The sequence below is a fragment of the Heptranchias perlo genome, chromosome 28, assembly GCF_035084215.1.
Source record: "Heptranchias perlo isolate sHepPer1 chromosome 28, sHepPer1.hap1, whole genome shotgun sequence".
NCBI classification, from domain to species: domain Eukaryota; kingdom Metazoa; phylum Chordata; class Chondrichthyes; order Hexanchiformes; family Hexanchidae; genus Heptranchias; species Heptranchias perlo.
In genome coordinates this window covers 25,507,094-25,530,330 of record NC_090352.1, presented here as the reverse complement: position 1 = coordinate 25,530,330, position 23,237 = coordinate 25,507,094, and the positions used below count along the sequence as shown (strand labels likewise).

At 40.9% G+C, this 23,237-nt stretch overlaps 1 protein-coding gene across 1 annotated transcript in view; it reads left to right on the top strand.

The window, feature by feature from the left end:
- sez6b (seizure related 6 homolog b) overlaps positions 1 to 23,237 on the top strand; it is a 329,451-nt gene that overhangs the window by 219,946 nt on the left and 86,268 nt on the right. Inside the window, exons 5-8 of the mRNA XM_067967882.1 lie at positions 177 to 362; positions 11,805 to 11,973; positions 12,591 to 12,757; positions 22,498 to 22,692. Of these exons, the coding sequence (XP_067823983.1) occupies positions 177 to 362; positions 11,805 to 11,973; positions 12,591 to 12,757; positions 22,498 to 22,692 (717 nt within the window). The remainder of the gene's footprint in view (positions 1 to 176; positions 363 to 11,804; positions 11,974 to 12,590; positions 12,758 to 22,497; positions 22,693 to 23,237) is intronic.

Genomic DNA, 23,237 nt, shown 5'->3' with positions numbered 1-23,237 from the left:
ACCTCTGTTTCTCCTTTCAATGAAATAACACCCAGGCGCTGCCAGCAAGCAAAGATTGCCCAATGCTCTCATTAGAATGTCTTTATTGTTTGTTTTAAAGCAGTGCCTGTAATTTTCTTCCCCAATGGATTTCATTGTCTTTTTTTTGTCTAATACTCTCCTCTGTCTTTTTGCAGCTTATTTGCTCAGCTGTGGATTTCCTCAGAAACCCTCTTCTGGTGATGTGTCTGTCACCAGCCTCCACCCTGGCGGAGAGGCACATTTTTACTGCAACTCAGGGTACCGGCTGCAAGGTTTATCTTCCCTCACCTGTGTCAATGGCAGCAGACCTCACTGGAGTGACCAGGAACCACAGTGCATTGGTAAGGATTAGAGGGGCATGGAAATCGAATAAGTTGAAAGTGTTGTTTGAAAGCAAGATGGGCTGTATGTAGGCTTTGCACCTTCCTAATGGTTAGGGCTTTGCAGTGCACATCACACCCTAGCTATTCTCTGGAAAAATAGGGAAAAAGCAAATCCCATCATGTTAAAATGATGTGGCTGTCTGAAAACTAAATGGAGGAAAACGAGGTAAATTGTCATGGACTTTTAAATACATAATTTTCCAATTCAATTATGTATGAATCTTTCTTTGCCTTTTAAGCTGTTCTGTTTAATCATTGCTGCAATTTAACATGGTGCCTGCTTTTTCATTTTAAGTGGTTCAATAACTTTAGCAATTCCATATTTTCTTTTCAACTTGTCTGATCTATTTTCTTTAATTCATTTCCTCCTTATTATTCTTCATCATTTTTAATTGATTCCAGATTTTTACTAATTCTGTCCTGTAGGCATGTTCATTTTTGTTGTGAAACAATAATCTCCTGCTGTATTAGTGTGTTACTAAGAAGAGCCAGAGGCCCCCTCAGTATCACTGCTCGGTGTCTCCTGACTGTGGGTCTATTAAAGCTTCATTTCCCACACAATCTTTATTGTGAAGATTCCAAAAAGGGTTCTTGCAGTGAGTAAGAAGTCTGTCCTGTCATCTCTGGGATGTGTGTGTAAATCCAGTCCAGACTGATCTGTCAGTCCTAAGAAATCTCAACTCTGATCAAAATAACTGCGGACCCATGGCACAACAGCCCATAGTGTGACATAAATGAGCAATCTCACCTAGAGAGGCTACAATCATGGCTGAAAGTGGAAACATTCACACTGGAACTGTAGAAGGTGCACTTCTGAAGTTTGAGATAAGACATATTATTGAACCAGAGCAGAGAAAGGTTTACAGTGCATCAGACCAGGCTGTTCATGACCCAAGAGTATTGATGCTATCACTGAGGACAAAATAGAGAAAAAATCCACTCAACGTCCATGGAAATAAATTATGCATATACTCCAAGCATAAACCACTAATTATGTCAATACTTCTAAAGGACCAGCAATATCTTCTGAGCTTGTTTAAAACTAAGATGCATTGAAGGGGAAGCTAGATAAACATGTGAGGAAGAAAGGAATAGGAGGTTATGCTGTTAGAGATAGATGAAGAGGGGTTGGAGGAGGCTCATGTGGAGCATTAGCATCGGCGTGGACCAGTTGAGCCAAATGGCCTGTTTCTGTGCTGTACGTTCTATGTAATATTAATGTGATTACTTGAACATAATCACTATTGATAATAGAATACACCAACTGGAAACAAATTCTAATTATTATTTCTACATATTATTGACATAAGCTGCACAAAGGAGATGTCATCAATATTCTATCAAAACAGTAAGCTGGTTTTGATTTTTCTGCAGTGTGTGTAGAAATCTTATGGGTTTTACATTTTATCTTGTCTAAAACCAAAGCGAACAGACACTAAGCTCTTGATAGGTTTTACACCATCAGGAGCAGCAGTCTTATTATTGCTGACTCCATTTAATTCAGGCTTGCAGTGTCCCTTTTCCCTAGTTCCTTTGAGCAGGATAACTGGGAGATATAGTGGGATACAGCACGATGTGAGCGTTTGTATTAATTGAAATTAAAATTCAGATTCCCCCTTGGGTAAGTGATTCATTCCCAGCTTCATAATCTGTCACATTGATGAGCGCAAAAACTCATCCAATTTTGTTTTTACACGTAAGTAAACAATACTTTCAAAACGACAGTCTCAGTGTGTTTTACTTAAAGGTTTAAGATGAGTTATTTGTTGTAAACAAAGATACTCGTGTCTGTTTACAAGTGATAAAGCTACTGTTAATCGTAGATGAAGCATAATTTTGATATCATTACCCTTAACCCGGTTTCAAAACTAGATTGAGCTGCAAATTTCTTCAGGTTTTGTGAGCAGAGCTAACTTTTCAGAATAAAACTTGTGGAGCTTCTTTGAAATCAAATATCCCCCACCCCCTTTCAGTGGCTTGGCGGGTTTATCAGGTGAGTAACTGAACCAGACCAGGAAGAGCCCAGATTCAATCCCTGGCCTGTGCAGAGTCAGCACATCTCATTTGGAGTGGTAGTAGGTGCACCTACATCTGGCCTCAGTATCTCTGGGTCAGGAAGAGAAATCTCAACCACTCCTGATGGCTCTCCAGTGAAGCTGATAGAAAATGCATGGCGTATGGACGTCAGATGGGAACAGCATCTGACTCAGCTGTGATGCCTCTTGCAGTCAAATAACCAACTGGCATTTAAGGTGTACTTTGAAGAGCTAACTCACCTGTTAAATTTGTAGCGTTGCTGCTTTGATGCCACTGAAACAGGATTCAGGAATGTGCCATGGCGTAATCCTATTTGTGATTTTTTTTTTAATCCATTCATGGGATGTGGGCATCGCTAGCAAGGCCAGTATTTATTGCCCATCCCTAGTTGCCCTTGAGAAGGTGGTGGTGAGCCGCCGCCTTGAACCACTGCAGTCCGTGTGGTGAAGGTTCTCCCACAGTGCTGTTAGGTAGGGAGTTCCAGGTTTTTGATCCAGCAACAATGAAGGAACGGCGATATATTTCTAAGTCAGAATGGTGTGTGACTTGGAGGGGAACGTGCAGGTGGTGGTGTTCCCATGTGCCTGCTGCCCTTGTCCGTCTAGGTGGTCGAGGTCACGGATTTGGGAGGTGCTGTCGAAGGTGCCTTGGCGAGTTGCTGCAGTGCATTTTGTAGATGGTACACACTGCAGCCACAGTGCGCCGGTGGTGGAGGGAGTGAATGTTTAGGGTGGTGGATGGGGTGCCAATCAAGTGGGCTGCTTTGTCTTGGATGATGTTGAGCTTCTTGTTGTTGGAGCTGCACTCGTCCAGGCAAGTGGAGAGTATTCCATCACACTCCTGACTTGTGCCTTGTAGATGGTGGAAAGGCTTTGGGGAGTCAGGAGGTGAGTCAGCCTCTGACCTGCTATTGTAGCCACAGTATTCATGTGGCTGGTCCAGTTGAGTTTCTGGTCAATGGTGACCCCTAGGATGTTGATAGTGGGGGATTCTGCAATGGTAATGCCGTTGAATGCCAAGGGGAGGTGGTTAGACTCTTTCTTGGAGATGGCCATTGCCTGGCACTTGTCTGGCGCGAATGTTACATTCACATTAAATACCTTGTTTTTGTTAATTTGTTGAATAGCAAAAAGTGTATTCAAAAACATTCCATCTTGGAAGTGTTGGCAGCACTGTATGGTGAAGTATAGCAAGGGTCAGATGCAAAGTAAAGCTCCAATTACAATGCAGCATCAACGAATCATACCTCTCACCACCTGCATTCCCACTCTAGTCAACCCTCTGGTTTTGCCCATATTACTGACTGTTTTGTGCTATGATTCATATTCACTGGAAACAGGGTTGAGAATTTGCAAACAAATTTCAATTTGTTACATACTACAATTTTGTACAATAAGCTCAATTTGCAGCTATCAGAAGAGTCTTTTACCTCATTGATCTAAACTGGATTCAAACTCAAATCCCAAGAGATTAAGGTCGGGAATGGGGGACTAAATCCAAAGAATTATTCCAAAGTGATTTGAATTAGCCAAAAGTTTTGGTATTTGAAAATATGTGTTCTGGAGTCAATTTATACGATCCAAGTGCCTTTATTAAAATGGTGTCACACATGCCCAAAGGACAGTTCACTTACTCAAGTCCCCTCTTCACATATATAATATTAATGTCTAATGGCTATGCACTTGTGGGATGAGAGAGGTCATCTGAGCTCCCTGCTGGTGCAGTCAGGTCAAGTGTACAGCCGTGGTCCAGAAAGGCTCTGCAATGTGCCTTTTTGTCCACTACACTTTAAATTCAGATTGTGTCTAATTTTATCTTCAATGGAAAATCTGAATTAATTTAAACGCTCATGTCTTGCTGTATCTCGATACGCCTCCTAATCACCCTGCTCAAAACAACCTGAAAAAGGGACTCTACACTTTAAACATTAAATGGAGATTAGTACTCCTAAAATAATGTAGTGTACATCTATAATATATTAAAAGCCTTGCATAAAGCACCAGCTTCCTGTAGGTGTTACACTTACTTCCAAAAGATAGCCCTGTCACAGTTTTCCTGTCACACTGTGAGCAACAGCACAGGCGATCTCCTCGAATTTCCCTTTATATTGTGCACCCTCTTAATACGTTATTCTTGTAAGTGCAGACTTTGAATTATAAAAAGTCTTCAACAGTCACTCATATTGTTTTGTGCACTGCGACACTCTTTGTTCCCATACAGATGTTTCAGAAGAAACAAGTGCAGACTTGGCCTGCGTTGCACACTGTTTCTGGAAATGTGTGACTGGCGAGTAATAAAATGCCTCCAACAAAACAGATGTCAATTATTTTCTGTGCAGGCCCAGAAATTTCCATAAATCCATACAGCTGTAAATGAATTGCTGCGAGAACAATTCTGCAAGAAACAATCACCACAGTATTAAAGTCTGCAACTGCCCTTGCAGATTTACAATGCTTTTGAGAATCCCTTTTTATGGGGACCTGTGTGTGTCGAACTCACAGTTGCACTGATTGGGGGTAATTTTGACTTTGTACGGTAGTGTAAAACGGTTGATAGCGAATCGGCAACCCGTTTTACATCTTCTCCGATTTTTATTTCCATTGAAGTCAAAACAGACTGCTGATTCACTATCATCCGTTCAACACTATCACACAAAGCCAAATTTACCCCCATTGTGTTTTTCACACCAATGCTCTCTCCTCCGAGAGCTGTTGATTTCTCACCAGGGTACCGGGTGTCATCTGTACCTTGCCCAAGAGCCCGTCATATGTGAGCCTTGACGGTGAGAGTTGATATTCAACTGCAACAGGCATCACAGATGCTCCTATCATCAGCCAATGTTCACCAATGCACACTTCAACTGGGTAGCAATCAGGAGCTTCCAAGTTTGCACTTTCTAGCCCAAAGGTGCAGCGACCTCTTCTGCTGCCTGCCTGGCTGAGATCAGCTCACACAGCACGGGCTGCAGTTTGGTGATTCTCTGTGAAACTGTGTAACACATTCAACGAAATTTCTACACAGATTAAAATTTAATGAATCATTGCTTATTCCTGGGGGAAAAAAAAGTCCAATATCTTGTTTTTAAGCTAAAACTGACTTCAGCAACGTTGGAAAATCAACTTGAAGGTTTTCCCAATAGGTTCAGTCACACCTGAAGGGTTTCCTCTTGCTTTTAAATCTAATTAGTAGTTCGGTAATAAATGTCTATATTATTGTTTTTTAAATGTCTTTTCCGGCCTCCGTAGTGTGTGTGTGTGTGTGTGTGTGTGTGTGTTTGTTGGTTTAATATTCGCACAGATCTGCTGCAGTGGTTTGATGTCCTGCAGTGACCTTTGAAGCCTGCAGTTTTCAACCCAGAAGCGAACTGCAAATATCAAAACAAGGACAGTTGTTTTAGACTGGGGAGGCCAGATCTCCCTGGTTCAATGCATTTGTCAGTCTGGAGGCATTTTTACTCTCTAACAGGGAAATGTTTTCATGAGTTTAGAAAACAGATCAATTTGCTTCCAGACAGGAGGGGTAGTGAACTGTAACAATTAAAACAGTCATGATGTGGAGATGCCGGTGATGGACTGGGGTTGACAATTGTAAACAATTTTACAACACCAAGTTATAGTCCAGCAATTTTATTTTAAATTCACAAGCTTTCGGAGGCTACCTCCTTCCTCAGGTGAACATCGTTCACCTGAGGAAGGAGGTAGCCTCCGAAAGCTTGTGAATTTAAAATAAAATTGCTGGACTATAACTTGGTGTTGTAAAATTGTTTACAATTAAAACAGTGAGGACACAGGTAGTCGTTTTACTTTGATGAGGTCTAAATGCTCTCCTTCTGTTTAATCAAACATTGCCCACAAAGTGGCAACAGCTGGGATCGTACAGATTATTTGCTGCTGAACCAGTTTATTCTAAGATCCTGAGAGTTTGAATCATAAGCTGCTTTTATTTTATGCAAAACCCGTGCTAGGGGCAGTGGCTCCAATGTGAGGGTCTCACACTGCTGGCTGCAACTCTGAAGTAAACTTTTTTTTTCAAAAAATATACTTTATTCATAAAATTTGCAGCAGTACATACAATACAGTTGTCATATCACTTTCCAAACGTACACAATACAGATTATACAATTTGCAGGTTACGTCAAGTACAGTTCAATGAACACATTGGACATAATTACAGTTCATGACACTCTCGGGTGTCTCATTGCATCATACTCAACACAGATTATTGCTTCTGAAGTAAACTTACCAGGAGGCCGGCAGCCAGGAAGGCCCAGTAAAAATGGAGCTACCCAACTATCGGCTTTTATAAAGCCTGACAACTTTACATTTGGATTGCGGCCAGCTGTGCGACACCCAAGCATCAAGAGCAGGTGGCCCTTGCACAGGTCTTAACGCAGTATAAAAGCAGCTTTAAAAGGGCTTGACATTAATATTGTTTCAATGATTAGAATATGACTTCAGGGATCTCACCTTTTCTCCCTTTTTATTCTTTAGCAACAGCTTTGAAAATACTGAAAAACTTTTTCAATATCTCTACAAATTTGTAGTTACACAATCCTTTGTTGTTTTAGAGAGCCATGATCAATACTTGCCGGGGGCATGAACACTGACCTTTATCCAACTGTAATATAGCTTCAATCAAAAGATATGTTTATTGCTTTCAGTGCATGCTTGGAAGAATTGTGTGCCCCTGTTTCCATGCATCTAAGCGATGAATGTTGAACAGAAAAAAAAGGCCCAAATTTGACCATTTTCAGGTTAATTCCAAAGTCTCTGATCTAGCCAGGTTCAGACTATTTTGAGTTCAGTGTTATTTTTCCCTGTATAAAATGGTACCACATAGGGATTCAATATCTTACCACAAAGATGACTTCCATATCCTCTTGTGATGGAGAGTGAGATGAGTTCCTGTGATGGATGCATGTCCGATGATCCCTGGTGCTCTAATGATGACTATAAAAGAGCAACAAAAAAAAAATTAGAAATAGGAAAAGGTCATTAGGCCCAACAAACCTGTCCCTTTCTGATAGATCTCAACCCCACCTCCCTGACCTCCCACCATATCCCTCAGTGCCTTCCATCTCCAAAAATAAGTCCAATCTTCTCTTAGACCCATTCAAACTGTCAAGTATAAGCAGTTATCTGACCCCATTTCCCCAGTACTCCAGTGGGTCTTGAGTGGGTATCCAAACTGCAGCCTGTGGGGCACACGAGACCCTTAAGCCCCAGCAATCCAATCATCAAAGTCCAGATAACCCAGTCCTATTTGAGTTCATATTTCTTATTTTTGTGTTTGTCTTCTTTAAATGTTATGGCCTGGAATTTTGGAAAGGGCTGTGTTTTGCGCTGTTGTGTCATTGATGGATAAATCTCCAATCAGGACATCAAGATCTATTAGTATCAGCAACTGAAGATAAATGAAAATTAATAGGAACATGGATTCAAACTTTTTAAGTGGTCCCCAAGGCTCCATGTATTCACCCAAACATCTCACAAAGACAAAAACCTTAGATAATACTGGTTTTGATCACCTCACGAATTCTGCAGCCTATCTGCTGCCAGGCTTGTGTTGGCCTGTTCTGCGGCCACTGGATAATGTAAGAGAGTCGTCTGTAGTGATCTCCTTCCCCCAGGTAGTGTATGGCCTTCATTCGGTGATGTGCAGCGAAATTATGACTGAGACTGGGAGCCTGCTGCATATGGATTTGACAGGAAGACATCTGCTCCCTAACACTCTGTTGGGCAACACAGTAATAAAATATCCGAGTGCACCAACCAGCTGTACCAAGTGAATATGCTTTAAATCCGTCTTAAACATATTTAAAAGAAAATGTTATTTGGGTGTGTTTACAAACTGAGTAATCTCCCATATAATATGTAGTGAGGGCTTAAAATTAATTTGGCTTTATTATTTTACACCTTTTTCTCCCCATACCTCACCACAGGGGTCTAGTGTAACCATTACTTTGTGCCAAGGCAAGTATGTGTTTCTGACTGGTGCCTTGTGCAACTATGACATATTTATTAAACCTCCAGCTGAGGTCCCTGCCTCAATTGCTCTCTTAAACTAAACTCACAGCAGTTAATGTAATGTTGAGCGGCTGTGATCTCCTTTCATTTGCAGCCCATGAAGGCAAAAGCTCGGACATCCCTGCCCTGCCTTTCAGGGAAGTTCATGATTGTTTTTTGCAGGTTCAATCTTCAGCTAAAACTCAAAAGATCACATGCTTATCCTGACAGGAGAGCCACCACGTTCTATAAATCTTGATGAATATTCTATGAATATACATTCCTGTCTGCAAACGTCTTAAATTCTGCACTATCCAAGTCTAAGTTTTTTTCTAATTGATTGATATATTTTGGTGAAATATTTCTGTTCATCTAACTGAGGATATTAGCCTGGTGAATGTCCTCCAGTACTCAGCAAAGATCATTCCCCCTTAGAGCTCTTTCCCACTCTGCCCCAAGAGTCTGCTTCAGGCAGGGAGATCATGTTTGACATAAGCTGATGAGCTCTTTGAGAAGGTGATAGATGTGGTGGATGGGGAAATGCAGTCAAAGTGGTGGACATGGACTTTCAGAAAATCTTTGACAAGGTACCACACTGGAGACTATTAGAGAAGATCAAGGGGAATGGATTAGGGGAAGGGTAGCAAATTGGATTAAGCATTTAGAAGAGAGGAAACAGATTGCAGGAGTTATGGGCATTTCCTCAAAGTGGTTGGAAGTGAGAAGTGGTCCGTTAGGGTTCAATTCTGGCACCGCTTCTGTTCACTGTGTACATCAATGATTTGGATATGCAGCTAGAGGGAATGGTGTCCAAATTTGCAAATGATACTAAAATCGGAAGCATAGTGAATAATTCTGAGTACCAAAGGAAACTGCATGGGGATATTGATAAGATGTGGCGGATGGAAATTAATATCAGTAAATGTGATGTGGTACTTTTATATTTAAAAAAAAATAAAAGTAATAATTGTACTTTGGATGGGGGAAAGCTGGGTGATGTGGAAGAGCAAAGGGGTTTGGGGGTTCCGGTTTACAAGACTTTAAAAGCAGCACCTCAAGTGAATAAGGCCATAAAAAGCAGAATACTGAGTTTTACGTCAATAGGTGTAGAATATAACCGTTGAGACATAATAAAGAATCTATATAAAGCCTTGGTAAGACCAGAGTTAGAGTGCAGTGTGCAATTTTTGACTCCACCTTATAGGAAGGATATTGTTGCAATAGAGGGTACAGCACAGAATCACTAGGATACTGCCAGATATGAGGAAATATAAATACAAAGAAAGACCTTGGGGCTGTTTTCAACAGAAAAGAGGAAATTAAGGGGCACAATATTCCTTAAGGCAATAATGTTATATCTTGTATTTCCCACACCAGCAGTTCTTGGAGATTCCTAGTGTAGCAGAAATTCTTGCTGAGCTGTGAGCACTTTTTGGCCCTGTGGTCCCATAATCACTCGGAACTCAGCCAAGACCACCCAAACTTATTTTATGTAAGAGCGTAGGCAGCATGGAACAAGGAATGGCTAATCAGCCCCTCAAACTTGTTGCTTCTAATGAAAGGTTAAACAACCATGGCATAATTACAGCAAATTTGTCACGTAATAAAGTAGTTGATTATTAGAAAAAAATCCAATCATTATAGCCCAGAAATCATGCCGTGCCACATTAAATAAGATGTGCTTAATGCATTAACATGATTTATTTTCTCTGTTATAAATAATAGATCAACAGCAAATTACATTTAAATAGCATCTTTACAGGAAGTCAACCCAAAATTCTCTACAATGATGAGACAGTCTATACAAATTGTAATTTAAGGAGGGTTGAGGCAAAGAGGCTGTCTAGGAGAATATTAGCGAAGTCTAGCCTTAAGTTGCTAAAGGCCACAGATGAGGGTTTGTACAATAGTGGGGGAGAGGGGAAGGCAAAGGCATGCAATGTGGTGGTGATGGAAGAAAGCAATTGTAATAATGAAACGGATATGGGGAAGGAAGCTCAGCTCAGCTTATGGGTGAATAAATACATACATGTATTTATAAAAAAACTAGATGCCTTGGAGTGATTGTAAGTCTGCAATTTCACCTCAGGGATCAGATGATGTTTATAAATGACAAGCTCTAAGTGCGAACTTTATCAGATTAGTTAAGGGCATGTAATACAAGATGTAAAGCTAAGCACATCTGGTGACATTCTGCTCAATTTACTTTGGGGGGAGGGGTTTGGGATAAGGTTTATAAAACCTTTTTAAGAAGATTAAATGGCTTGCATGTACTCCATGATGGGATATATTAGACCAGGTCTGTGGAACAGGCTTGATGAGATGAATGGCCTGCTGTTATTCCATGTTTTCTTTCGTTTTTATTTATTACTTTGTAATTACTCCATGGTATCCATTGTGTTCTATGTTTACTGTAATAATCCTCTTCATTAAATGTAACTTTAATAGTGGTTTGAAATTTAAACTACAATTTTCAGAATAAATGTCACCTCTGACAAGCAGAACACTGAAACCCAATTTTCACAAAAGTATCTCATGTGAATTTATTCTGCATCCTTATCTCTTCATTCCCCAAGGCAAGGATTTAATTTGTTGCTTAAATCCTTCGATTTAGGTACAGGCTTTAATTGTTCTTTTCCAAGGAAAGCAAAGAAACTTCAGTTGTCTCAACGTGAAATGAAATCCAAAACAATGCTGTCCTGGGGCTATTGGAATGGACGGCAAACACCCTTTTAGTACTGAAGTGTCCTTTCTACCCCATGATGAAAAAGTGGATGACTGGAGCTATTTTGTTTATTCCATTAATGTGGCCCCTGACATTTGCAATCTCACAAATGTTTCATGGAGCTACACAGAATCATCGAGCGCTCACCTCATCAAGCCTGCATTCCAGTACCGCACCGACTTCTGCAGAGAACTATTAAATACATTGCCCAATATTTGTAAGATATATATAATAAATTAATATATGATTATATAATCTATACTGTCTAATATCTATAATTGCTACAATGCATTTAATATATATATACATATAAATAATTATCTTACAAATATTGGACAATGCCAGCACCACCATAGAATTTAACTTTATATAATATCATTTTCACAATTAATAACCTGATGAACTTTGTGAAATTATAGCAAAAATATCACAATTGCTTGTGAAGTAGTGAAGAAATGTTAAAGGTGTCATTTATGCAACTCAACATTCCTTTACCACAGACCCTCCAAAGCCACATTAACATTCTATTACAAACCGAACAAAGTGGAATACAATGCTTTGGATGCTGGTCCTTACTGCATTCTCTCAGATGAGGTATGGACACTGAATAAACCTGTAAATTTTCTCTTGCAGCTACCTGCGGGGGGCTGATTAGAAATGCAACCGTAGGCCGCATCGTATCGCCCAACTTTCCGGGTAACTATAGCAACAACCTGACCTGCTACTGGTTGATTGAAGCTCCTGAAGGGCAAAAGCTACACCTGCACTTTGAGAAGGTTGCATTGGCCGAAGATGATGACAGGTAGTTTCTGCAGTAAATGTAATTCTTTACTCTTTTCTTGCCTGCAAGCAGCTTAGACTCGGTTGTGCAAATGAACAGCTGTTCTAAAGTATCCATGGGCTGGATTCTTTGGCCTATTGACCACAAATGGAGGGTGAATCTAGCCCCATGACTGCAGAGCTTTCATTAAGTGAATGGACAAATAGGGTATTACACATCCATAAAGGTAGTATACAAAGCTGTATTTTGAAGAATCTCAAAACGGTTAAGTATCTGTTGGTAGGCTGTGAAATCTGAGTTTCACAAATTCCTTGTAAATAAAGAACTTATACCCCGATGAACTGACTGTAAGAAGAGATATGAGGCTTTGAGTAAGCACAAGCCTGTAACATGAATACCAATGACAGCACCGACAAGGAGATTACTTCAGCTTTTAAGTTTCCGGGAGGTCCTAATCCAGTATGTTCCTTCTCAAAGTACTTATATAAAATAATCTATATTGTCCCTCATTTACCATTGATCAAGAAAATAAATATGCAGTATGAAAAACACAGCTCAATTGTTCGTCGTCAACAATGTCAACTGCAATTTGACATAAATTCGAGTGCTTATTTTAAAAGTTATTTTCTGTTTGCCAGACTCATAATTCGGAATGGGAACAGTATTGATTCTCCTCCAGTTTATGACTCCTATGAAGTGGAATATCTGCCCATTGAAGGCATTGTCAGCGAGTCTCAACATTTCTTCATTGAACTGACCACGGACAGCTCTGGTACATCTACTGGACTGGCTTTAAGATATGAAGGTAACTATTCAGATTGCGAAAGGTCATTTGTAAATGCTTTTTATTTCAAAGGGTTCGGCCTGTTTTTTTAAAAAAAGAGGAAAAATCTTTCTTGTGATTTTTCAAAAAAAGCTTTGGTGTGTAGGTATGATCTAAGACATTGGGAGTAGATCCTTTCTGTACAAGAAGCAGAGACTTAAAGTGGGGGAGAATAATAATTTATCAAACAGGAGGCATGTTAACCTAATCTGGTTTAGTCATCAAGTCTAGCCTTTTATTGTTCCAATGTGCATCCACAGTGTTTAGCACAACTACAGGTATCCATCATGGATGCTAGAAAATGCTGAAAACAAGCAGTGAACTGAACTGAATCCAAATTCCAAGGGTTTATTCAGCAGAGCCACATCTGAGCCTTTGCTAGCTCAATTTGGTTTGGGTCACTTTCGCAGAAATGCATTTATTCACCCACTACAGAGAAGAAATTGGAATGTTTTTAAATGATTTCCAGTTACTGACATGAAGTTCAGAACTTGAACTTTATGTCAGTAACAAAATAATCCATTAAAAAGTTCCCACTTACTTCCCCACGGGCCTGTGGCTGTGCTGTCATTTCATTTCACAAAAGTTGACATAGGTTCAGGCAGCAGGAAGGAAAATGGGAACTTTTTAAATGGATACATCTTATTACTGACCTAAAGTTCAAAATCTGAACTTCAGGCCGGCAACTGGAAATCTGTCACTTTTGTCCCTCCTGCCCTTCAGTATTCTCGCGTTTGTTGCACTCTATCTCTTCTTGAAATCCCGCTGTGCAATATTGTCCAAAATCTCATTAACACCTTTGTATGAAATTCTTTTGTCCACTAATTTAATCATTTAATCCAGCGTGCTTTCAATGCAATCTACTTTAATCTCTTTCTCTGCTATTTTACCTGCCTTTTCTGTTCTTGGTATTACTGAAGGGACAACTTTCAAACATATTTTGTGAATTTTCCACCTTGGCTCCAGTCCTATTCCAACACTTAAAATCAGGTGTATATGACCTCAGGCCTCAGACTCAGTGGGACCAACACAGAAGATGCTGCTGTGAGTTTGAGTGTAAACATTCAACCACAATGCCAATGTGGAATCAGGGTGTTCAGGAAGTCCCTGAGCCCTTAATATATGAATATATCAATTTTTAGGAATCGGTAAAGGCCATTTATTCCAACAAGTCTGTCCCTTTTTCATAGATCGACACAACCCCTACCTACCTTTTTAACATATCCTTCAATCCCTTCTCTCTATAGAAATGCATTCAATTGTCTCTTGGTCCCATTTATACTTACTGCTTCAATGACTTTGCCTGGTCATTTATTTCACGACTGTAATTCCTTTGGACGCAAAAGTTCAACCTGACTTCCCTTCTTACTCCGAGCTTCCTCATTTTTAACTCAAGTCTCTTGAAACCCTCACCATAAGAGAACAATAGGCCTCGATCATTATTTGTCCATTTCCTTCATGATCATGAAAATTTCAATGAAATCATCTCCAGATTCATCTTTTTCAAAGCAAACGAGCCAGACTTCCTTAACATTTCCTCATAACTTAAATTCCTGCACAGCAGAATAATTATGTTAATGTTTTGTCAGTAGTACTGAGTGCTTCTGGTGACTATACCAGTTGTTCAATCCAGTTGTTTTTTTATTCCTTCATGGGATGTTGGCGTTGCTGGCAAGGCCAGCATTTATTGCCCATCCCTAATTGCCCTTAAGTAGATGGTGGTGAGCCACCTTCTTGAGCCACTGCAGCCTGCCTCGTGAAGGTACTCCCACAGTGCAGTCAGGTAGGGAGTTTCAGGATTTTGACCCAGTAACAATGAAGAAACAACAATATATTTCCAAGTCAGGATGGTGTGTGATTTGGAGGGGAATATACAGAAAGTGGTGTTCCCTTGCGCCTGCTGCCCTTGTTCTTCTAGGTGGTAGAGGTCACGGGTTTGGGAGGTGCTATCGAAGAAGTCTTGGCGAGTTGCTGCAGTGCATCTTGTAAATGGTACACACTGCAGCCACGATGCGCCGGTGATGGAAGGAGTGAATGTTTAAGGTGATGGATGGGGTGCCAATCAAGCGGGCTGCTTTGTCCTGGATGGTTTTGAGCTTCTTGAGTGTTGTTGGAGCTGCACTCATCCAGGCAAGTGGAGAGTATACCATCACACTCCTGACTTGTGCCTTGTAGATAGTGGAAAGGCTTTGGGGAGTCAGGAGATGAGTCACTCGCCGCAGAATACCCAGCCTCTGACCTGCTCTTGTAGCCACAGTATTTATATGGCTGGTCCAGTTAAGTTTCTGTTTAATGGTGACCCCCAGGATGTTGATGGTGAGGTGATGGTAATGCCATTGAATGTCAAGGGGAGGTGGTCAGACTTTCTCTTTTTGGAGATGGTCATTGCCTGGCACTTGTCTGGCACGAATGTTACTTGCTACTTATCAGCCCAAGCCTGGATGTTGCCCAGATCTTGCTGCACGAGGGCATGGACTGCTTTATTATCTGAGGGGTTGCGAATGGAACTGAATACTGTGGAATCATTAGCGAACATCCCCACTTCTGACCTTAGGATGGAGGGAAGGTCATTGATGAAGCATCTGAAGATGGTTGGGCCTAGGATGCTGCCCTGAGGAACTCCTGCAGCGTTGTTAATACTGTGGGCAGTATTACTGAATAATTCAAAGCCCAAATCACAAAAAAAAACAGAAGATTGCACAGTATGGCAAATTATTATTGAGATTCTTTCATAAGAAATTGTTTGTGCCCAGGCCCTGTATATGAAGATGAATGACTAATCAAGCTTGACAAACTTGAACACCATTTTCATGCTCTTGAACCTGAGTTCTGGGCCTTTCATTCTAAAAAAAAGTACTGCACCTTCGCCAGAGCATGTTCTGAAAAATGTTGCTTGACACTTCTGGGGTCCAATTCCTCTTTTAACTTTCTCTCTAATTAACATTGATAAATTCATATTCCAAACCATGTGTTGCTGCGATTTCTTTAGTGAATCATCAATTACAGAAGGAAAAGGAGCATCCTCCTGTGTATTATTAAAATGGGGAGTTTCGGGCCCATCTATTTTCAAGGATATATTTAAATTAGTTTAGTTCAGGGATAAAGAAACAAAGACTATGAAATTAGATTTCACTTGAATTCATTCTTTCCCTACTAATACTAGGCACTGAAATTAAAATTGAATAAAATTTGCAAAAGCACAACAGAAATGTTATTAAATGTAATACAAATATTCCATAATGTTGTGTGCAGGGGAATGAGCTTCATTTGCAGGCTGTATTATAAATCATAAAGCTGGCATCTTTGACCCAGGAAATCCCAAAGAGAACGGGAACCTCTGGAAGGTAATAGAAGTGATTACCTTGAAAAGCAATGTTAGGAATGCATACCTCAAACTTGCTTCAGACAGTAATATAAGTAAAGATGCTTTTCTGCTGATAATGGCTTGAGGCATTAACTTATGGCCTCTACAGGTTAGCATGCTGGCGGAATATGATTGTGCTTTTCACTGTGGCTTGTTAGTAAGAATCCATAGTAGGCCCTTTTCCACAATGGAGGTAGAAATGGATTCACTGATGGGAATGAGGAGCAGCTTTCAGCATCTCCTGCAACTGAACCCTTGATGGACACTGAGCTCAGCACACGACAAGTGAGAAGCTATCAATATTTAGAAAGAATCTTAATTCAAGAGCTCAAAATCTCTGGTTAGAACCTCCTCTTTGAGAGTCATAAAGGGAGCCAGCTGGTTTATGGAATAATAAATGAATCAAATAAAAGGAAACAGAGTTTCAACCTTCTCCGGTTTTAAAACACAGAAAGAGAACATTATGGGCTCGATTTTACAATGGTGGCAGGTTGGCAGCGGGGGGAGGGGGGTGAAGGTGCACGTGGCAAACCTGCATTAACAGAATTTACCGTTTCTGACGTGATCGCATGTTGATTGATGATGATTAACGTCCTCTCTGGGTTTCACGCCCGGCGGCTAGCCTGATTGACAGGCTGGCTACCAACAGGAGCTGCAATGCGGGGGGTTGGGGGGGGGGGGGGGCGGGGCAAGAAAGAGATGTCATCCGGTACTGGAACGGAAGTCTGGGTTGGGGGGTTGGGGGGGGGGTAGAATGGAAGATCCGGCACTGGACTGGAAGACCAGGGTGGGGGAGAGGGAAAGATCGGGAGGGGGAGAGGGGAAGATCGGGGGGTTGAAATGGGGGACATCAGGGGGGCATGAAAAGGGGGACATCGGAAAGAGAGACATCAGACATTGCAGCAGGTTGCAAAGGTAGGTTCATTCAGTGTTTTCACTTCCTTCCATGGTTTTTCATTTAATTTATTTAGTTTCTTGTTCCCTGATCCGCCCCTTCGCGCCAGGTTTCACCAGGCGTGAATCAGAAGCGGTAGGCAAGCTGCCCAGGTAAGTTTATATAAAAAAAATCTTTCTAATCACTTACTCTGTCACAGGTAAAGTGCCTTAAGTACCTCAATGAGGTATATTTGGCTCTTTAACTGTCATCCCGCTGGCTTTAATTGCCGGCGGAACTTCCGTTTTCAGGTCGCCCGCTCGCACACAGGTGGGTCCTCGGGAAACTCGGAAGTCGGCGGTTTGGAGCCGGCTTCCGAACCCGAACGGGATTTCCGTGATTTTTGGAGCCCCCCCCGCCCCCAATGCACCCACAATTGCCTCCTAAAATCACCCCTAATATGTCTATGCATCCCTTGCAGATGTGACTGAAGTGAATTCAGTCTCAAAGAGCTTTTGTTGACTACATACGAGGCTATGCTGATAAAGATTATCTGGGCTCATTTTCAATCCCTCTCCAGCTATTTTGTCTTTTCAAAAAATCTGATTTATACGTCCTGTTGCATTGTTTATACTTTGCAACCTATCTGATATCTCACTTCATTAGCTGTAAAGTTGAGATCATTGAAGCAAGTCCACTAGTGATAGTTTATTAATAATGATATGCCGAGAATTTATACAGATCCAATTCACGCTGTGTACAAATTAACAACACTCTGATGATATTGAGCAGTTTTGCCCAGGGATATTAGTGGAATTAATGCCAATATGAACTGGTAACAGTGGGTTTGTAAAACACAAGATCAGACACAACTAGAAGACATGTGAACCTCCCCGAAAATGTTGCTAATACATTAAGACCTTTCGATAAGACCGAAAGGGCATGCATCAAGTACGCGAAAGTGAGCATTGCATTCAAATAATGGTGTTTTATTCATATCTTTAGAGACAGAGCTGTAAACAATACCTGACATATCAGAGGTTGTAGTGTATTGCAGAGTGCGAGGGAATATTCCAGTTCACTGAAGCAATTAGTTTGCATTGTGAATGCCTGAGATTATTAGACATGTTTTACTGCAGTAAATTAACTACACAAAATAATGTGCTCTTTGTCAATTAAAGTAATTTAGAGTCAATTATAATAGGAAATAAAATTATAGAAACAAAACAAGTTCATGTGATGATATCTTCTATTTAATCCTTGTGCTATAATTATGTATTCTTTTGTATTGTGATCCACAAAAACAGTACATTTTAGTAGATGGTATCGATTTTACAGGCTGGAAAAAGTGTTTAATACATTTTTTCATTTGCATGCTAATTCACAATTCGGTGAAGGAAATCTCGTTAGCGTGGTGCTAGCTTGACTCAGATGATAGCACTCATGCTCCTGAGTCAAAGGTTGTGGGTTCAAATCCCACTTCAGGACTTGAGTATATAATCTAGACAGTGCAAGAGTGTTGAATTGTTGGAGGTGCGGTGTTTCAGATGGTGTCCAAGCCAACGTCCACCCCTTGGCCAACACCGGCAAAGCAGATTCACTCACCTCCTTGTTGTTTGTGCAATCTTGCTGTGCAGAAATTGGCTGCTGTGTTTTCCTGCAAAAACAACATTGATTACACTTCAAAAATAAAGTAATTAATTGGCTGGGAGGAGCTTTGGGGTATCCAGAGTACATATAAATGTAAGTCTTTCATTCTTTCTTATTGCATCATTTGTATGGGAAGTTGTAATTAAAACACAAAGGTCTTTGGTTCTTCTTTTCCAAGGAAAAATAAATGTTTGTCAAATGTTATGTCAAACCTTTTAAAGAGAACGGGGTGGATTGTAGCTGGTTTGAGGGTTATAAGGAGAAGTACAAACGATAAACTGTACTGCAGAAGCTGATGGTTCCTGAACTGCTGGCACCTTGGAAGTGTCATGTCAAGGCAGGAAACCATCCTGGTACATTGTAAGAGGTGAGATTAGACAAGTCTTGATTGGGATGTAGAGGGGCAAGTGGGTATCTGCAGAACTATTCCTCAGAAGATGAAGGTTAATTTTGGACTGCGATTTTAACATTGCTGTGAAATGGTTCCTCCTTCACAGTTATGCTAGAGTCACGATATAACTGCAGTCAGGTTCCCAGCCTGACTCTGGAGGCGAACGGTGTGAGACTGTTCGAAGGAAACATTCAGGCACTGCTTGGACTTGACATTGCATTGAGCATAATTCCAGTGCGGTGTCAAACTGGGTTTAAAAAGTGCTCAGTGGGGCCCCCTCGACGTCCTAAATGTCTTTTAAACGTACCGGGAATGGATTTAAATGTATCGAGTGTCCAGACACTCGCTCTCATGCTCTCAAATTTAAACTGCTGAGAGTGGAGCGCTGCATGTGTACACTTATTGTCAGGCACCGGGTTCTACCTTGGGCAGGAGAATTCAATTCAAAAGCAGGTTGCATAAACAAGGTGCTGCTGGGTTAAAAACTGATACTCCAGCTACCTATCCCATACAGGTATTTGCTATGTAACTGCATTCTGAGTGGGTTGTACATGGCCTGTGAAAGACAGACTAAATTGCCTTGTTCTGTGCTTTCTTATACCCCTGAAGGTGATGGTGTCCCCCTTTATACATTACTTTAGCTATTTCAGGTCTGTTTAAAAACTTGTGCTTCACCTGTGTAAAGCAGGTCACCAACAAGTGGGCTGTAGTTTTGTGTGACATATTTTAGCATTACGGTACTCCACAGAACAAAGTGAGCTGGTACCGATCCGAGAGGGGTATCTGCCAGTCGCAGGAACCTCGTTATTTTGCAAACTGGCCTGACTCTAACTAGCACCAAGGTGCAAGGACAACGGAATTCACATGCAGAGCTTTGCCGCCCAGACAGCTAAAGCTCAATGTTAGGAGGTTGCAGGTGGGAGCATTTGTTTTGTCCTAACATTAACGTATGAAATTTTCGATGGTCCACGGAGGCACTTTTGAAATGAGACTTTGCAACGGATTGAAGTTATACTGCGGATGATGCAAACTTGAAGTAGTAAGAGGCAGCTTCGAGAGGAGAGTCTCACATCACTTGACTTTTGTGGCCTTGGGAACCTGATACCAGACCTTTTGGCCTTTCAGGAGTCAGTTCAGGCCTTGACACCTGATTTACACTGCACATACACAGCACTTACACTGCTGATACAAAGCAAAAGCCAGTTAGGCCCAGACTTTGGATTCAGGCTACATTTGTACTTTAATGTAGTGAAAATGCACCCTCAGAGTGCTTTATTTTCTGTAGTTTGTGTTTGGATTGAAGCAATTGAGTGAATGAGTAAATGGGCTGTGGGATGAGGAGCTACTAATTGGTTGTTTTTACCCTAATGTAAGAATAAAATGCTTTGTTGAACTGTGTAGGCATTTATCAAGATCTGATGGTCATGTCTTTTAATGGAGATGGAATACAACAATAATAGTTTATTATTGTATGTATGCTGGAACACGCTGTTAAATAGGGAATAGCTTCACAAAGAATTACACCTGTGAGATGAGCTGATGCACCAGCGGAACTGAACAATTTATTAACATCAACCACTATGAAATAGAAACCAAACAAAAAAATCTCATAAAAACACTATTTGTCACAAAATAAGAGCCGACACTTATTGTACAGAGAATGGTGTTTTGTTTTTTAAAAGACATGAAAATTCATTTGGGCTCTAACTGCTTGCACAATTTGTGTAAATTATATTCTGTTTAATTCTAAAAATGGCTGAATGGAGATTCAATACAACACAGGGCACCATGATGCTAACGGTTATTATCTTAAAGGAATTGTCGGTCAGAAAACCCTTTATGTTTACTTGGCAGATTACCTAACTGATCCTCTTTATTTATATTTATCCTTAAATCTGGGAACTCCCATTCTCCCCAGACTACAGTTGTGATCTGTTGGGGCAACCTTGTGTACAGTGATTTTAGAATCAGACCATTTCAGCAGGTTGCCCATCACTCTTTCCTAAAGAATGAGGAGTCTGAGATCTTTTTTATTCTTTTTATTTTGTGTCAGATGGGAATGTTTATCAAGATTTTTTTTTTTTGCTTTTTTTTTTAAACGAATATAAGTCTGATTTAATGTTCGAGGTTGCAGTCATAGGCGTGTCCACAGGAGAATACTTCAGACAAGTGGCCTAATACTCTCGTCAGATAATGCTGCTCGCAGTGCTCTCCCAGTACGTCACTGTAGCTGCCATCTGTTAGGTGGGCAAATGCCTGCTTTGCACCCAGTATGTAATGGGTCAACACAGAGCTGAGAAAGAGTATGTGTGCAGAGCTGGATAATTGATGATCATTGGGTCTCTCATTTTATTTCTTTAAGAGGTATGTATTATTGCGAAAGTGTCTTTGCAAGCTGATAACTCCATGGGGCCAAATCAGGCAATATGCAGCTTAGTGGAGGCCATTAATGTCCGCTGCAGATTTCATCATTATATATTTTTGAACTGTTTCTGGGATATGAAACGATACAAGGACAGTATAAAATTCCAGGAACTCTCTCTTGGACACCCCCAGTTTTCATCTTACATGGTTGTTTTGTTCTTTTAGTTAACTTAAAATATGATCAATAGTGGTGATAATCGCACTGCCATTGCACTTCCATGTCCCTCTGTCCTTCAGTAGATCTGGCATGTATGTGTGAATTAGAATCTTTCATATAGTGTGATTCTCTTATAAACTATCTATCTATGATAAATTAAAAATCTTACATCTGCGCACACTTCCTGTCTACAAGACTTCCTGTTGTCACGTTTTTGTCACACTTTTGTGTCAGCTTTTTCCATTATAAATTGCTGTGTCTGCATTTATAATGGGAATTGCCAATGTAAACTTGTCATATTGTAATTATAGCCTCCCACCAGTGGTGACGTTGTATCACCTCAGTTTTGTGTCACCAAGCTTCTCAGCTGCAGAGAAACACATATGCCAACTCTACTTGTCTGCTTCCCAAATTCCCTATGTTTTTAAAAAAATTATAAAATAAAATATGATACAAAAATAAGGACAGGCTTTGCATGTCCTGGGCCAATTATGCCCCCCGCTCTCTCACTCAGCTTCTCCTGATGACTACATTTAGTTTTGACTGTCCATGTGCAATGTCACGGGAGATTGACGAAAGGACGTCTCAAAGAGTCCACAGTCAATTAAGTACTTTTGAAGTGTAGCCACTGTTGTAATTTAGGTCAATAATATATTAATAATTTTGTGTATAATGTACATTTCCTTTCGATGTCACACTTCCTGTAACACATTTCCCCATCACATTTTGTCGGTGACGCCTCTATTGTTAGAAAACAGCTCGCTGTGAGCAATGCCACGGGAGATCTGCTAGTATTCGAATATAATTCTAAATTTCAAAATGTTTCTTTTAATTTGGCATGTGTATTTTCTTTCTGCTTCAGCCTTTAAACAGGGGCATTGCTATGAGCCATTCATTAAGTATGGAAATTTCACAACGAGTGACGCATCATATCAAGTAGGAACAGTGGCTGAATTTTCTTGTGATCCTGGATACACCCTGGAACAGGGGTCAGTGATCATCGAATGTGTGGACACCCGGGATCCCCAGTGGAATGAGACTGAGCCAGCCTGTAGAGGTAAGATCACACCAGTTGTATCTAGTGTAGGAACATGATTTTTACATGAACCAACAGCAGGAATAACAACAATTGCAAGCTAAGACGTCAGTTCATTTGAGCAACATATTAATTCTAGCAGAGAGTTGATGCTGTGTTGTTTAACTCTTCAAACCTGGCGGGCAGGAATCACATGCTTATTACAGGCTGGAAATGCACTGCCTGCCATATTGGTAAAAGCCGAAAAAAATCGGCGTGCAGTGTCCACACCTGAAACTGGTGTTAGTCCCTTCGCATATGTAAATAAGGGGCCTAACGCCTGTTTGAGGGCCCCCCCTGCTGTAAGACTGGTTTGCCTAGAAACAGCCGGCGCCGGCTATGCTCAGGAAAACCAGGCCTGTATGAGGGAACGCCCGTCATGCCGCAATCAACTAAGTGAGCCGGGAGGAGCAGGAGTACCGCATTCAAAGCACATGGACCATTGCCGGCCAATGCTACCTCCCCCCGCTAATCGCTGCCCACTACCACCACCATCCTCACCCCGCCCCCCATAGGGGGGGCCAGAT